The 17,797-nt window shown below is 35.7% G+C and overlaps 1 protein-coding gene across 5 annotated transcripts in view; it reads right to left on the bottom strand.

Annotated features, from left to right (window-relative positions):
- Nucleotides 1-1,132: 1,132 nt before the first annotated feature.
- LOC120745447 (nuclear GTPase SLIP-GC-like) overlaps nucleotides 1,133-17,797 on the bottom strand; it is a 29,189-nt gene continuing 12,524 nt past the window's right edge. The window contains exons 1-24 of one of the 5 annotated variants that reach the window (XM_040050330.1): nucleotides 15,943-16,215; nucleotides 15,811-15,860; nucleotides 13,480-13,544; nucleotides 13,302-13,404; nucleotides 12,573-12,685; nucleotides 11,947-11,991; nucleotides 11,835-11,864; nucleotides 11,732-11,756; nucleotides 11,459-11,548; nucleotides 9,177-9,264; nucleotides 8,413-8,629; nucleotides 8,100-8,321; nucleotides 6,983-7,189; nucleotides 6,716-6,891; nucleotides 5,470-5,563; nucleotides 5,302-5,389; nucleotides 5,052-5,173; nucleotides 4,628-4,801; nucleotides 4,385-4,539; nucleotides 4,156-4,273; nucleotides 3,973-4,081; nucleotides 3,726-3,856; nucleotides 3,436-3,517; nucleotides 1,133-3,239 (exon numbers count right to left, since the gene is read on the bottom strand). In XM_040050330.1, the coding sequence (XP_039906264.1) occupies nucleotides 3,154-3,239; nucleotides 3,436-3,517; nucleotides 3,726-3,856; nucleotides 3,973-4,081; nucleotides 4,156-4,273; nucleotides 4,385-4,539; nucleotides 4,628-4,801; nucleotides 5,052-5,173; nucleotides 5,302-5,389; nucleotides 5,470-5,563; nucleotides 6,716-6,891; nucleotides 6,983-7,189; nucleotides 8,100-8,321; nucleotides 8,413-8,629; nucleotides 9,177-9,264; nucleotides 11,459-11,548; nucleotides 11,732-11,756; nucleotides 11,835-11,864; nucleotides 11,947-11,991; nucleotides 12,573-12,685; nucleotides 13,302-13,368 (2,439 nt within the window). In that variant the 5' untranslated portion in view covers nucleotides 13,369-13,404; nucleotides 13,480-13,544; nucleotides 15,811-15,860; nucleotides 15,943-16,215 and the 3' untranslated portion in view covers nucleotides 1,133-3,153. The other 4 variants (XM_040050313.1, XM_040050320.1, XM_040050347.1 and 1 more) reach the window with 4 other exon arrangements.

Genomic DNA, 17,797 nt, shown 5'->3' with positions numbered 1-17,797 from the left:
ACAATTCTGTGTTGAAATAATTAATTGTATAATGAAATATGCATTTGTAAATTCATTTTTAAAAACAAAATTGTAATTATTTTATTTATTTAAAAATTAAATAGGTAATTTCTTATTTGATAATTTAATTTAAAACAAAAACACTATTTAGAAATCAATCTTTCAAGATGAATTGTTAAACCATTAATAAATACTTCAAAAAAATTTTTAACTCTCAATAAAAACCTCATTTCAAAAACTATTTTTGAAATCCAGATGACAAAACATCTTTCAAAATCTTTAAGTAACAATTTAAAAAAGAGAAATAAGTAAATGAATTAAAATTTTGTGGAATTGATGTTTAATTTAAAGTTTTTATTAATGGATTAATTTATTTTGAAATATTGATTTTTATTTTATATACATATATATATATATATATATATACACACACACACACATACATACTGATATGGGCAGAAGAAAACTCGAACAAAGCTCTAAAGCTATTAAGTGTCCACCCAGGCCCAGGCTGATCAAACGACTTCATCTGAGTATGAAACAAAGTGGCCAACCTCTAACAGCTGCTCAGATGGCAGCTACTATTTATAGTAGCACCATATAATGTGATTGGCCACTAATTGGTGATTAACAATACAATATGAAATATAATAATCATTCACCTACAATTCCATTCACATTGCATGCCAGTGTAAAGCTTGTTTTTGGTGTTATTTATAATTGATAAACTAGAGATTGTAATGTCCAGCATGTTAGGCTCATAACAAAGAAGGAATATGTCTGTGAAGCTTCTCAGTAATCCAGGTCATCATAGTCTAAGGAGCTTGGAAAGGAAGCTCTGTTCGAACAGAGGCAGTGGTTTATAACACCAACTGTCTGCCATCTCTAATAATGTGATTTCCTGTTGTCAGAAGGCCCAGGATGTGAGTGGCCCTTGATGCCCACTCATATCCTGCCCCATAGGGTGGGGCTTGGTTTCACAATAAGTTCACCTGAAACCTTGGTTGATTGTGATCCACACCTGTTTTCACAGCTGTCTCTTGTGATTACGTAGAGGATCATTAGGGGGTCCATTGTCCCTCTTGGGGGGGGACACTCCCAGGGGCTTAAATCTGGGACTCTCCACCATTTGAGCTTATCAATCGATACTTTATTTATAAAGCACATTTAAAGACCAGAGGTACACCAAAGTGGTTCTCAATACTTAAATATGAAATAAAATTAATTACATGTGAGTACGATAGTAGAGTACAAATACATTGCCAGACAAAAAAAAAAAAAAAAAAAAAAAAAAAAAGCACTAATTAACCCGGGAGTACTATGTTAAAAGAAATATTTCACTCCTGGTGTAAAAGTTAGGTAAAATCAACACAGAACTATCAAAAACAGTAACACAATAGGTTAAAATTACACACAAATGTAACAAAAGCACAAAGTGTACATCCGATAAATCACTAACTAATCGAAAATGCAAGATCAAATAAATAACCTTTCAATCGTGTTTTAAAAGACTGAATAGATTCCGACGCGTGAATATCAGCTGGAAGACTGTTCCAGAGGTTAGGTGCAGCAATGGCAAAGGCACGATCCCCTCTGGTTTTCAGCTGGGACCAAGGTTGCACCAAGAGCATTTGACTCGATGATCGAAGTGCTCTCCTAGGAGTATACAGGCTAAGAAGTTCAGTTAAATAGCATGGTGCAATATTATTTACGATTTTGAATGCAAGCAATAAAATCTTAAAATTAATCCGATATTTGATGGGCAGCCAATGTAGGTCAGCAAGGATCAAGGTAAAAGAATCAAATCTTCTAGTACCAGTTAAAAGGCGTACCGCTGCATTTTGGACAAGTTGTAGTTTATGTAGAAGGACAGATTGGAAGCCCAGGTAAAGGGAGTTGCAGTAGTCTAATCTTGAAGTAACAAAGGCATGGATAAGTTATGACTGAATAAGCTTCTCGGATGAGAGGTGAAACGTCTTCAAGCAACTTAGAAAAGTCCAGACGGTTTTCTTTCCAAGCTCCTTAGACAACAAAGAAGGGAATTCCACACAAACAATTTTACCATATTCATTTATTAAGCACAGTGGTAAAGCAAAAAAAGCAACAACAACTGTGTGCTTACCTATAACCTACCTACAAGTGACTGAAACTAGAAAAAAACGGAAAAGCCACAAAAGGGGAAAAAAAAAACAACAGCAAGAAAAAATAAATAAATAAATAAATAAATTGGGTGCCAGAAAAGCCCCAGCCTTCTTAGAGGAGGGGGAGGGTGGCCGCCATCTTAAAATTATATCACCTTACATAGGTTCCCAAACCGGTGAACTACTTTTCTCATAATGGATGGGAGAAGCCACTAATGATGGCCTGAACAAAAAGGAAATAAAAACAGGCCCACCAAACGATAACACGACTTAAGGCCTCACAAGATGTAAAACGCATTTTTCATCATAGACCACATACAGCTCACTTCTATCACAGATGGGTCAAACCATAGAAACTCCAATTTCTGTCAATGTAAAGATGTTTAAATACACATGTATACAATGTTATAGTGATTTCATATTTCCAAAAACTGTAATGCAATGGGTTTTTGTATGTTTGTTTTGTTATGGAGCAGGATTGTTTACTAAGTTTGGATCCTAAAACTTTAAAAAAAAAAAGTCAAGAACCAAAGAGGAAATACATTTTTCTTAACACAGGACTAAGGAACACCAAGGGAGAAATTAAGCTGTAAACTAACAAGACAACATGACTAAATGAGAGGAAGAATACAAGAAATAATCTAAACATTACACAACTCTATAATGTCATGTAATGATTTAATATGAAAAACTGTAACTCAGGGTAAGCAGATCAAGCACATAAAAAATATATTCTCAAGCTTTTTAAACAGTATCAGTCAAAATCAGTCAAAACGCATAAATAGTTTTACTTAACTACTGAACAATGACAAATGGAAGATATGAATTATTTACATCTTAATATTGCTTTTAACAATCCTCACACTACACGAGTCCCTAAAATGGACTAATTGCAGCCTCTAAGATGATCAGCATATGTACTTAAAACAAATTTTAACATTTTTAAAGACAAAAAACATTGACATTTTTTAAATTAAAAACATTAATTTAATTCAGTTGATAACATTAGGATTTACAGAGTTAGTGGTATTTCATCATCTGGAGTGCCTACAAGTTGATCATAATATTTCTTCACCATCTCAAGCTCTGTTGAAACTTCTGAAAAACAAAACATTTTTTGAATTGTTTCCCCCCAGAGTGACACATATATGTGTGAATGAGTAATCAGTTATTTATTCTTTTTTTTTTTTTTTAAGATAAATATATAGACACCCCTGCAAGACTGCAAAGATAAAGAGGGAAGGGAAACATCATCAAACAATTTGAACCAATGTAATTACAGAAAACTGTTTACCTGGGAGTAAGCACTCTCCAGCTTTGAATGAAAGTCCAATTGATTCCTTCATAGTTTTCTCCAGAGTCTCCAAGACGTATACCTAATTTAAAAATGTAAAGTTTTTCCTCACATACCAAAGACTAGGATATTGTGTTAAAGTTGTATTTAGAAGGTTCTCAGACTGGATGAAAAATATAAATGGAAACAACCATTTCTGTATAAGTCTAATCCAGTTAAATACAGAAAAAGGCTTCAGGTGAGTTATGAGAAAATATGTTCATCATAATTCTTTATAAAACATGACAAACCATCAAATCATGCAACTTCTCCAACATGGTGTTTTTTGCCTGCTCAAACATATTCTTCTTTGAGTGCACGTGGTTCTCAATAGTCTCCCTCATGTTGTACAGTGTGTCTTCTCCTGTAAATGCTAAAGCCTCTAAAAAAAAAAGAAAAGAAAAGAAAACTCTTCATACTTTTTATGCCGATTAATTCTAAAAAAAAAAAATTATCTGTTTTACTGCCAAGTTGTGAATCTCTGATTTTATTTCTTACCGCAATAGCCTTCTTCCATAATGTACTCAATTGTCTCTGTCAGACTGCTGTAGACATTTTTCTTCTGTTTCTGGATGATTCTGCTCAGTCTTGCCTTAATATTTTCTTCCTTACAGACAAACATGAAATAAGGATGAACTTTACCATCAGTCCATTGATAGACAGTAAAGTTTCACTTCTTACCTCTGTCTTGAGAAATCTGAGTTGCAGTTCAGCATTTTGGTACTTTTCAATCAGAGAATCAATGTCAAGTGAAAATGTCTTGATGACTCCATTGAATGCTCCACAAGTTACTTCATTTCTAAAACATGTAAACATTGTAGATCATAATGGCTTAACTGGCAAGTTTATATGTTATGAATTACATATCTTGAATGATATTATGTGACTGTTTAGAACATGTTTTTATTACGGGAAGGTTTTTCTGAATTCTGCACCAATGCTGTCAATCAGACAGGAAGTCAACTTCATATTAAGGTTTATTGGTTTCCCTTTTTTTGGTTTGTAGATGCCACCATTCTCAACGACACACTTCAGTAAATTGTAAAAAGCACCACCATTCTTTCCCTGAAACACAAAAGAAAACTCAGAATTATTGCATTTTACATTGTCATGTAAAATCTGTATGTATTTTAACTATGCTTAAATTACATACATCATACAAGAAGTTCTTGAGTTTTTCTCCATATGAACGTTTGGATTTCTCAACACCATCATCAAGACATTTTTTTAAAGCCCTATAGGCGTCTTCCATTTCTTTTCTGACATTATCAAGTTGGAGGCTCATGTTTATCTCAAGTTCTTCACACACCTCGCCTTTTTTACTATCCTGAAAAATATTTTTATTAGTAAAACCATAAAAACTACTTGTTGTTGTTTCTTAATGAAATTCAGTTGGTTTAAAAAGTCACTCTCCTGTAATACGGACCTAAGAAGCAAAATAGAACAGCAAAACTACACGAATCAATCAAATAATAACTCATAAATTAGTAACAAAAACCAATAAAAGAAACACAAATACATATGAGAAATCCAAACATTCAAGAGAATATTATTTTGTATCTTTTACTTGACCTTACCACTCCTCTGGAGTTGGCGCCTTGAATCAAAGACAGAATCCCGTGAGCTCCCTTCACATAGTTTACCGTCTCTGAGTGACAGTCATTGAGATCTTGCAAAAATCTCTGAAGTTTGGTTATTTCTGTTTCAAGGACATACATACATAGTTTAATTAAAATTAAACAATTCTTCTTTCAATCAAAGCAAACTGAAAAAACATTAGCATTCTAGCTATGCATGTTATGTTTACATAAAGGAGACTTCACCTACCAGTATCTTCTGGACTTAAGTAGTTTTCTTTTAGGAACTCTTTGGAGCTCACTGTGAACACTTTGAAAGTGTCATCAGTGAAGTGTTTCTAGGGAAAAATGTGATTTCAATTTAATGCAAATGTGGAGAGTCTTTGCATTAGACTTTCTGTCGGACTATAAAATTCACCTTAATCTTGCTTTGCTTGTTGAATTCTATCTTTATTGCATCTTTGGCTTGCACATTTCTTTCAGTTAGTAGATCATGGAAATCAGCTGACGAACTAAAAAAAAAGGGGGGTAACACACACACACACACACACACACACACACACACAAAGAAATATACTTGTCTCAATGGCAATAACCCACCAACAGACTAATGAGGTACCTTCCTTAAGACTGTAATGGATATTTCAGAAAAAAGTGATACAAATCAAGAATGTTTGTGATAATGGAAAATAAGTGACAGGAAGACAGTGGGGGAAACAGGAAGTCTACTTCAGAGTCGGAAGCTCCTGCAGAGTTAAGTTGACGGTGAATATCTGAGATTTTACGGGTGAAAAAAAGAGATAAGAGAATTACAAAAGTCAGCAGAATACATATGGGAGGAGAATATGTCTGGAGTTTTTGTAATTTTACTGAATAATGAAAAGAGAGACCTGGAGTTACCTTCATTAGAACTGATTAAACCAAAGTAGTATGCGAATTTGGCTGAAACAATGCAGTCCTTATAGAACAAAACATGATCATTATACATTTCTTTATGTATAGCAAGTCCAGTTTTCTTGAATAGACGTTCGAGTTGGCGTCCTTTAGCTTTAAGATGACGCAGGTTGGGGGTAAACCATGGTGCTGAATGGGAAAATGAGACAGTTCGATGTTTAAGTGGAGCAAATATGTTACGAAGGTTATGAAGGTTGACATTATAATGAGAAACAAGTTCATGAGGGGTTGAGGAGCTGTGAATAGATGGAAGGTAATGGATGGCAGATCTCTCTGGAAAGAGGGATTTTGTCATTGTCCATATGAATATTGAAGTAGTCAAGAAGTCACTTGGATAAGTGATGAAATATTTCTCCCACAAAACGCTACATCCAGATGAACAGATTCAACTTTTGGAGACATGATCTAGATGGATTATGATTTGTTCGGAAGTTTCCTATAATCTCATAGATTTTGTACCCATACATAAAGCTGCCTTGCCTGTGTCACTCTCAAATAACTCAATTTCCTTCTGACCAGGCAATTCTCTTTTCATTACTCAGTGCACCTTATTTAGTAAACTTTATAAAATTGTCTCAGCGTCTGAGACTCCTTTTGACCTAAATGTTCTGCATTAATAAAGCCAAACCCTTTGCTTCACTCTTTGTCTAGCCTGGGTTGATCTTCTATGGAAACACCCTGCAGCTGATCAGCATGGGAAATTTACTTACAGATCATCTGAGTCATCAAGAAGATCAGACTTGGTGCAGATAAAGTGAATTTGCTGACATTCGCCACCATTTCCAATCAGACTACTGACACTGTCCAGGATCTCCCAGGCCTCTTTCTCTGACGTTGCACGATTAATTTCAGTCACAATCCACACGGTAGAACAATTTCCAAGTATCTGAAAGGAGAATAACATGTCTCAATGCTTCATCAAAAGATGACATTACTGTTTGCACAGAATAAAGCAAAGAGCAGTAAATGTGAATTACCCCTTTCCACATCTGATCTCTGCACTTGTTACGGTCGCCATTTCCAGGAAGGTCCACAAGTGTGACATGCTGGAGAAAAGGATTGTTTGGCAACCTGACAGTCACACACTTCACTAGTGGCCAAAACCACTTTTTTCCTTCATTACCTTCTCCTTGTTTTGAATCACTTCTTGTGTATTTGACACATTCTGCAGAGAGTTCATCAGCCTGCAATAAATAACAAAAATAAAGCAATGCAAGACAGTTTTACTTCAATCCTACACTGTAAGTGTGTTACAGATTGCTTTAAAGAATTACAGTGCCATAAAAGATGACAAAAAAGCAATTAACTAGTCTCAGTAAAAGTTTGCATGAGTCATTAATTTTAGATTTAAATATGATCAGCAGACCTGTTTTATATCCGTGTGGAATAGTTTTCTATAGGAGATTGCTGCAAAAAGTGCAGCCTTACCTAATGCCCACCCTACTGTTACTCATTTTATATTAAGACTTAAAATCTAGTTGGTATGGTGAGTAACCTTCAGTAACAGTAATAAATCACTGTGTTGCACATAGTGAAATCACCCAAGAATCAAACTGTTAAATGGTGTAATTTAACCTTTAGATACTGTTCAGATCAAAAGTCACATTTAACAGCAGTAAAATCTTGAAATTTGATGACTTTTCCTAAAATGACACACACACACACACACACACACACACACACACACACACACACACACACACACACAACTTGAATTTTGAACCAACTTTTCAAATATAAGCAGTGTTTAAAATGACTGATCCATCCATTCATTCTCTTCAACTTTCTAATTTAGGGTCTCAAGGGGGGCTGCAACCTGTCCAGTTGCCATATGGAGACAGTTGGGGTATACCTGGGACAGGTTGCCTGTCTGTCACAGGCCTAAAAAGAAAATATGTCTGAAAATGACAGATAATATAACAAAATAGAACAGATTAATTTTTTTTGTTAGTGGACAATTGTCTCATACACCTCTTACTGTAGGTTGCACAGTTCCTAAATTACTGAAACCAAATACTATACTTAATAACAGCAAATTTATACAATTTTAACACATCACACTTCCTGTTTAGTAATAGAGCGGTGATGTCTTACTGATTCACATGACAAAATCTTCCTCCTGCTTTGGGGAAATTCTGGAATTTCTCTGAAATATTTTCCATCCATAAGATCTTCAAAAGATTTTCCTTTCCATTCTTCTCCATAGAGCGCTGAAAACTTTTCACTGATGTCATGATAGTCATTATCAACATCCATTTCACAGTCTTCATTATCCCCAAGAAATTGATGAGATGACCACAACTCATCTTTCCACTCCTTAAAAACAAAAATGCTTCTCAGTTTTATTAAAAGGGCCTAAACCCAGAATACTAAGATATTATATTTCTGCAGCTAAAACTAATTTTACCTCTGGTGTGATGAACTCAATGTCTGCCTCATAGTTAGAGCCTTGCATGTTAGCCTCCACTTTGATCATGACTGAGGTGCATGCACTGACACTTCCAGAAGGCAAAAGGTTCTTCTCTTCAATGATGGCATTTATCAGAGAACTCTTTCCAGCCCCAGTTTTACCAAAGACACCAACCAGCTCCCTCTTGTCTGTCTCCAAATCCCTAATTTTTTTCCTGTTAAATGAGAGGAAGAGTTAAATTTTTACCTCTAATTTGTGGATACCAGAAACAGCAAATAAAAGTAGCTGTACTATACAGACTTACCAGAAATTCACAAGAATAAAAGTCTGGCAGAAGTAAATTGAACCCAAGTGAGACTAACTGTGATCCACACTTAAAGCATTGGAAGAATTCATTTTCTGTTTTAACCTGTCTGTCAGCAATACAACTTTAAAGTAACTAATAAAGTAAGTAATAGTAAAAATACTTCACCAGTCAAGAAATACATTGGTGAATACTAGCACAAAATGTAGGTTCATGTAGGCTCAGCAAAAAGAAAACTGTTATTTCTTGTAATGAACATCCCCCAACAATGAAAGACAGCTCATGTGCTCCCAAACAATGGAGGTCTTGAGTCTTACAAATTAAATAAGGAATGAATGTCCATGTTACTATGATTATTTATGATTCTAGAATCACTTGCTAGCAAACAAACAAACAAACATGGCTTTCTAACATGGCTATACAGACACAACAAAGAATATGGAAACGTAATACTCACTTCAGGAAAGCACTGAGCTTGTCTTTTTCGTGTAGTCTGGCATGGACGAATTTCATTATGTTTTTTACATCAGACAGAACGATTGCTTCTGTAAGCAAAGAAGTAAATAATTATTTAGCAGGAGCTATAAACCAGTGAAACCATCCCAATGATCCTTTCTCTGAGTCCTTTCTGAATGACCATCTCACCATATCACTAATTTCTCACTCCACTCTCACTTGTGAACAGGACCCAAAGACATATTTTACTCGAAGCAAAAGTGCTTTCCTGAGTGGCCACTCCATTCTTTTCTCACAGGATAAAATACCTTCTCGAATTCCAAAACCCCCAAATAGATTGGTTTGGAAAACTCCCATGCAACCTCAAATATCTCTGACAGCATAAAATGATGGTACAGTGTTTTGTGATGACTACGAATGCTGCATTTTCATTCCTGACTCAAAAGGTTCATCTAATAGCTGGACTCTCCTCTGCACTGGCAGTTCTGAGTTTTTCGTTCAGCTACTGACAGATCTACATTCCACTTGGCCTATCAGTAACTGCCAGCTGATTCTCGAGCTCCACAAGCTCAAAACCATGAGTGACAGGATTCCTCCCCAAACCTGATCCCTCCACCTTCAGTGCCCACCAGGGCTTGACTGGTAATCTGGCATACCAGACATTTGCCTGTTTTGCCAATGTGCTTTTAGACCAATGGCTGCTGTGGACCATCCACACAAACACTGACAGCTGCCTATTCATTAATTAACTGCTATCATTAACTGACACTGTTTTACCCAATCAAATCGCTTAACACAACCAGGCCCTCTCCACCTTTGCTGTGCACTCACACACCTTGTAGAACAGAGTTTATTGTGGAAGAAGTGGTGAAAAGATGAATCTGAAAAGCTAAGAGAGAAAAAGAAAAAAAATCCACTTACAATAAATGCAACAAAATATGTCAAGGTAACTGACACGTTAGCAGCTGCGCCATCAACGGTGGTACCAACAACAACACCGACACCAACAAGTAACAAGCCCTCACACTCACAGGAGGCTGATGTTACTAGCATCAGCATTGGAGAAGTACAGGAGGGACAGAAGTCCACAAAAGAGCGAGGAAGGGATGGAGAAAGGTGAAATTACCATGGTAAGAAAATAGATAAAAGGACATAATTCGGGAGAAATTCAAGGATTCCGGTAAAATGAATGGCTACTTTGATGATATGCCACCTAATCACTAAACTGTGGCTTTTAATTGTCACATGCTACATTGCAGTGCAACTAAGATATGCTAACCAAACAACAGCTGTACATCTAGCATCTAGACTAATTATAAAATAACAAGTATCTCATTGTTCCAGCAACCAAGAGAAGTAACTGCTACCACAACTCAAGACTGATGCTGTATAACACAAATGCTATAGTAATGGTGGGACAGGTCACGTCAGGTCAGAGGGGATTTTATGATCACCAGATCTCACAGAGCTCCAAGAATAACAGGTGTATTCAAGGGATTGAGTACGAGAGCAGCTGAGCTTAAAGAAAAGATTGTGGCTATGCTGAAAACCTGGATCCTCCATGGTTGATTACCAAGAGTATAAGACGTATCCTCTGACAGTCTACTAGAAGAAGTGCATGCCAAGGTCAAGGCAGCACAGAGGGAAGTTAGCCAATTATTAGAGCTGCAGAAAGGTGTGATGAAGAAAGGGATGCTTAAAAAGTACAGCAAGCTACCCATGCCCAAGGCCTTATAAACTGCTAGGCAAAGACTCATAGCCTTCACTAATCACCTGAAGAGGTACACCAGAGAAAGAGAGGCCAGGAGATTAGTTCAAATGACAGTCAGGACCCATTAACCAACCTATGGGCTGGAACTGGGGAAATATGAGTAACTCGGCCCTGCCAACCACATCTCACTAAGCTACTGGAGTAGTTCAGCTCCTGCCAGTCTCAGCAAGAGTAACTCCGGTTTTGAACACTCCAGCCCCCTTCAAGATGACTGGTTCTGAGCTCATGGTGTCTTGTAGTAAGCCCAGCTAAGTCAGGCTCCTCGGCTCCAGTGTTAGTCAATACAAAATGTAATACAAAGAGGAAAAATGTTTGAACATTATGTATCATGCTCATAATATGGGAACTTGGCAAAAACATTAAATATTTAATTATGGTATATGTGGCATGCGAGCCGTTGCCTCTTAAAAATTCAATTTTATTAACATACTTTTACACCAATAAACCAATGAAAAAAATAATTTGAAAAAAAATGCAATTTTTGTTAAATGGCATTGCTTATAGAGAAATACCCAAGTATGGTCTTGGTTGGGAGCTACGTTGTCGTTTAGCTGGTGGTTGCAACTTGCTGGACTCATCTGGATGTTCAAACCTTCTCTTTCCTAATTGAATAAAAATAAAATAAAATAAAAATAAAAATGTACAAATAAATAATTTTAAATGGGATTTGCTCAGGAGTGAAATTTAATACTCAAACTGACTGGTATTATTCTGTCCAAGTGAAAACACTGTTGTCTTGAAAATACTGCTAATACTTGTAATATATAAGATGGCATACATCTTACCTTTACCACTTGTGGATGCCAAAACCTGGGGATCAATGTACATATTTAATGCATGAAAAATTAAGTAATCAAATATAGGAATTTAATTATATATAAATCTTACCTGATCTATATCAGGTGCTTCTTTTTGTTCCTGTTAATAGTGCAAAGTAACTGAAACACTGTAATTGGTATTATTGGTCTTGGCCATTTAAATGAAATTGTATTTAACTTACTTGAACAGACAAATTGACTGTTTCCTGATTTATGTTTTGTTCTTCCTAGTAAGAACAAAAATAAATAGTTTTGTGTTAATGTGTGTTTGCATATACTAATCCAATTCTAATATAAATTCACAGAAATTGAGATTTATCAGACCAAATATAACAATATGCAAAATAACTTTAGAAATAAACTGACTGAGAACCTTCACAGACAACTTTAGAAATACTAATTACATGCAGTACAATTACTTTTTTTAAAATTTATTTATTTATTTCTGTGTCTGTCCCGTTTGGTTCTTTAGCTGTCAGAATTGTTGTCTGAAGGCCAACAAAGATATCCAACGGATTTACTTTACCAAGTGGATCATCACAGCTTTGCCGTATTGGTCCATTTGATCAACATTTGTTATTATTATTTATTTTATTTTCAGTTGTTACAGATGGGACAGACATGGCTGGGGGATAGGAAAGGCAGAAAGAAAGATGAAAGAAAAGAAAAACAGAATGGAAGAGGGACAGTGCGAAAGGGTACTTAAAAAGAAAAACAAAAATCTCGCTGATCACCTATTAAGAGAAAAAAAAGAGAAAACAAGCAAAAAAAGAGAGCAGCATAATAAACACAACACAAGTACAATTACCTTTAACTGCTTTAATTTCTGCTTGAACGTTAATCTTGGTCCAACTTTTGGAATCAACTTATCAATGAGTTCATCATTAAGTTCATATAAACTTTCCTGTGTAATTTCTTCATCTGTAATTAAAAATTTAAATCTTAGTAATGCAGAAGTGCAAATCATTTTAAAATTACTACACATATGCATATGATGAAGGAGAGTTTAGTTATTGACACAGCTGTTAAAGTGTAATTTGCCCGCACAGGGGTAATTTAATACATTGGCTGTTTGAATTGAAGGCATGTCATTTGTGTTTTCTTTTATTAATTTATATTTTACTTTTCTCTGTTAAATTAACAACCTACAAGATGCTACAGAAAAGTAACTATCATAACTATTATCGAGATTTGTATAAAATGTACCAATGTGTTGCCGTTGGTGCATATGTACTACTCCAGTACAGTAGGAAAATTACCTGCTTTGCTGCAGAACAAAATTGCAGCATTTATGTCTACACTAACAGATTCTTTTTCAGTATTCACAAAAGCTTCTTTGGCTACTCTCTTGCTACAAGTTGTTGCCACAGTGGGTGGCTCCAAATGCTTCATTAGGCAACATGCTCTTCCTGATACAGCACCAAATCTCCAGCTGGAAATAATCTAGTGACCTTTCGCTTGCCAAATTGTCATGTTAAACATCACATTATTATTGTACAAAATCTGTGCTCATCAGTGATGCATAGTAATACCTTACCTTCAAATTTATCCATCCACTTTTGTAGATCCCATTCAGTCAGTTTGTTTCGCACAAAATCATCCATGACCACGAAGAAAAACTGAAAGATAAATTGTAATTTCTAATCAAACAACAAAATGGCTAGGAATAGGCAGATATAAACAATACGTTTAGAGCAAAAGTTCAAATAGTTTACCTGCTATTGAAGATGCGGTAGAAAAGGTTCTTTTAGAGAGGGTGAAGTCAGCCAGAAGGCATAGACTGGGAACAGTCAGGAACAAAAACACAAAAGGAGAAGTCGAACAATAAGTAGAAGTTTTAAAAACAAAAGTCGATTAAGGTTAAAAAAAAAAAATTAATTTTCTCTCTCTCTCACTCTTACTGTCTTCAGACACCGTGAAAACTGAAGAAACACAAAGTTTACAACATAAATGTTTTGAGCTTATCAGTCTCTCATATCAGTGTCCATAAACAGTCTTGTGCAAGCAGAACAGAAAAAAATGCATAATAATGGATATCACAAAAATGTCCTCTCATTACCAGTGTAGAACACGTATGCAACATTATACAAACAATATACATGAAACCATACCGTGTGCGCCTCTTGGACCACATGCAGAATAACATTAACGTTGAGGCTGTAGATGCATCTGTAGCCATGTACGTGCTAGATCCACAACGCCATGGTTGTGCTCTCAACCAAACTCTGGTCATGTGACAATTACAAACTCTACCTCATACAAACATTACAGCACTTTACATATTTAACGAACCCATATTTTGTAATCACATATTTTAGACGGTTTTTTTTTAAATTAATGTTACACTTTTATCATCTTATCGTGTAAATAAATGAACTAAATTAAGCATGAATCTATCACAGAAACATGAAATAACCAACTTTATTTTAACTGTCTCAGGGACAGTTACACTCCCACCAAATTACTATGATTTATGAAATGTGTGAATAATTTGAATAAATCTAGGAATTTACAGAACCAAACAGTACTTAATTGTGACAAACTTGCAAGTCAATCCTAATACTTTAACCATCCCATACACATTTACAGAAGTTCCACTGGAACATTCTAGTTACTTTCTATTAGGACCACTAATTTATGTATAGGGCGTTCAAGAGTGGATGATTTATTGAGCCTTTCACCCTCTTTCAATAGTTTTCCATTTCCTAGTTGTATTCTGGCTTTCCAAACCAGACCATCTTCATCTTTGCAAACATCCAGTACTCTCCCAAGCTTCCATTCACTGCGAGGGATTCCTTCGTCTTTCACAATGACAATGTTGCCTATTCTAACATTTCGTCTTGGAGAGTGCCAGCGTTGTCTTAGTGTGATGTTTGAGAGGTACCCATTCCTCCATCTACTCCAGAATTGCTCTGCCAAATATTGAACTCTGCGCTACCTTTTCCTGGCATACAGATCTTGAGGCTGTAGATGCATCTGAAGCCATGTATCCATGCTAGCTCCACAACGCCATGGTTGTGCTCTCAACCAAACTCTGGTCATGTGACAATACCTCATACAAACATTACAGCACTTTACATATTTAACGAACCCATATTTTGTAATCACATATTTTAGACATGTTTTTTTTAATTAATGTTACACTTTTATCATCTTATCGTGTAAATAAATGAACCAAATTAAGCATGAATCTATCACAGAAACATGAAATAACCAACTTTATTTTAACTGTCTCAGGGACAGTTACAGCCTACTTCCAATGGTGTAACACAGTCCTGATCAAAAGTTTAAGACCACTTGAAAAATGGCACAAAAAAAAAATCATATTTTGTATGGTTGGTATCTTAACAAGGTTCCAACTGGAGCTCGAACATGCAAAAAGAAGAAATGGGAGTGAAACAAAACATTTTGAGAAGGTTATTGAAAACAACGCTTAAACTGAAACAAGCTGTTTTACAGTTGATCAAAAGTTTAGGACCACACCTCCAAAAAACCCAGTAAACACCCAAATAGAAGTGTTATTGTTGATCACTTCAAAAATTAATATTAATTGTTATATATTCAAACTGCTCGAAATGAATAATTCAATACATCAAAAACACATTAACAGGCTTTCATATACTCTACATACGGCTTAAAGGCTATTCTAAAATCTTAAACCAGAGCAATGCACAAAGATCAAACGATCAAGATCAAATCACTGCCCAGACAGTTACTGAAATGGGAAGAATAAAATCCGAACGAAAGAAGGGAGAAAACAAAGCATAAAGGCAAAGCAGCAGCACTTCTGTAAGTGTAAGCCAGAGAAACAGTAGCGGCGCCACTGTAATGCTATCAGCCGCCCACCCACATGCTGTGAATGCACGGTAAAATTAGCATTTACAGTAAAAAGACGATTGTGACAGAAATAAAGCTAAGACCGTGAAAAATCAAAGTTACGAACGGCGTCTTCCAATTCTCAGAGTGGAGGTTTCTGCAGCTACGACCTATAAACACACCTGTTTACTGCGAAGTAAAATCATTAAACGCACAGAATTAAAACATACCAGCAATCGGTGGAGGGAAAACTTCAGAGGAAACAATCCGCAGGTGATCTCTACAAAAACATGAGTAGCACCAATCAACAAAAATGTAACCAATTCAGTCGGAGGGAGCAGAAAAATTTACACGACTTCTACCTGTAACAGCTCCAGAAGGCAGGTGACGAAGACCCGGATGTATACAGCAACAGGCAAGCTAGTGAGGGATGCTTAGATGGAAGGGCGTCTAATTCGTGATATCGTACCAGTATCTTTATTCTGAAATAATCCCCCTTCCTTTAATTTTGTGCCGGAGACTGACGAGGTACAACAGGTCCGGGAGGAGGGAGGGGGGGGGGGGCATATAACCCCTTTAAAGCAGTCCCACATATTTCTTTAATATTCACATTGACGGACATAACTTCAAGATTTGACGCAAAAGTAATGTCATCCAGAGTAATAGATAGTCTCGAGGACAAGTGTAAAAATAAATGTCTTCGAAGACATTTATTTTTACATTTATTTACATTTATTTTACACAAATAGAAACCGAAACTGGCAAGTAAAAACTATGATCAAGCCATTTGCATCACATTCATTTGCAAATCGTATAAGGCTAATTCAAAGACTTCATTCAGGAGGAACGCCCTCCTCCCTGCCATCATTGCTTTACGCACAGTCACAACAAAAACAAACATTACATTATTTGACAACACGGGGCAGACGTGTGTGCGTGTGTGTGTTGCGAGAGCAAGAAACCAATGATGTCAATACGAAGGACCAGAAGAGTCAAGTGCATCGAAGTGCATCTGTGTTAAAATAATGAATAGTGTAACAAAATACAAAATTATTTTATTCATTTAAAAATTAATAAATTAATGTATTACTTAATAACTTAATAACACAATTTATAAATCAATGTTTCAAAATGAATTATTAATCAATTAATAAATACTTCAAACTAAAACAGATTTCACAATTTTTTAACTCTCAATAAAAACCTCATTTCAAAAAGCATTTTAAAATGACAAATTAGAAAAAACTGATTTTCAAGTTGCAATTTAAAAAAGAGAAATAAGTAAATTAATTCAAATATCAAGGTTTTTAATTTTCCATTTTTGTTAAAATCCAAGTTGAATTTAAAGTGTTTAATTGGATAGATAATTTAGTTTGAAATATTGATTTGCAATATTATAAATATGTATATACTGATGGGCAGAAGAAAACTTGAACAAAGCTCTAAAGCTATTAAGTGCCCACCCAGGCCCAGGCTGATCAAACGACATCACCTGAGTATGAAACAAAGTGCCCCACCTCTAACAGCTGCTCAGATGGCAGTTATTTATAGTAGCACCATATAATGTGATTGGCCATTAATTGGTGATTACCAATGCAATATTAAAATATATTATTATTATTTCTCCTACAATTCCATTCACATTGCATGTCAGTATAAAGCTTGTATTTGGTGTGAATAATAATTGTTAAACTAGGTATTACTGTAGAGTTTTTGACAGTACTCTCTCATTTCAGTCTCACATTAATTACATAACTCGCTCTGCATACTTTCACTTATGTAACATTAACCGACTTCGTCCCTTCCCACCCGGTATCCAGTAAGGGTCCTGGCTAGACCCCCCATGCTAAAACCAAGCCCTGGAATGGCACGGCTACGTCTGCAGCCAGTCCACAGCTCGGACACAAGCATTTTATACATGTTGTACTCTGTATGATTGTGTATGTGTCAAATAAAGTTGGTTGCTTAGTTTGCTTAGTTCCCTACTCCCCATGCTGCTGCCATCCTTGTCCATAGTCTTATTACTTCTCTGATTGATTATTGCAACTCCCTCTTATTTGGTCTCCCCAATAAGTCCCTCCATAAACTTCAACTTCTTCAGAATCCTGCAGCTCGGGTCATAACTCATACTCCCTTAAGGGACCATATCACCCCAATTTTTCAGCAGCTTCACTGGTTACCCATACAAGCTACGATAAACTTAAAAATTTTAGTTCT

This window comes from Simochromis diagramma, unplaced genomic scaffold, assembly GCF_900408965.1.
Source record: "Simochromis diagramma unplaced genomic scaffold, fSimDia1.1 OVJJ01000321.1, whole genome shotgun sequence".
NCBI classification, from domain to species: Eukaryota; Metazoa; Chordata; class Actinopteri; order Cichliformes; family Cichlidae; genus Simochromis; species Simochromis diagramma.
The sequence above is the reverse complement of the archived record's forward strand: the minus strand, read 5'-3'. Positions and strand labels throughout refer to the sequence as shown.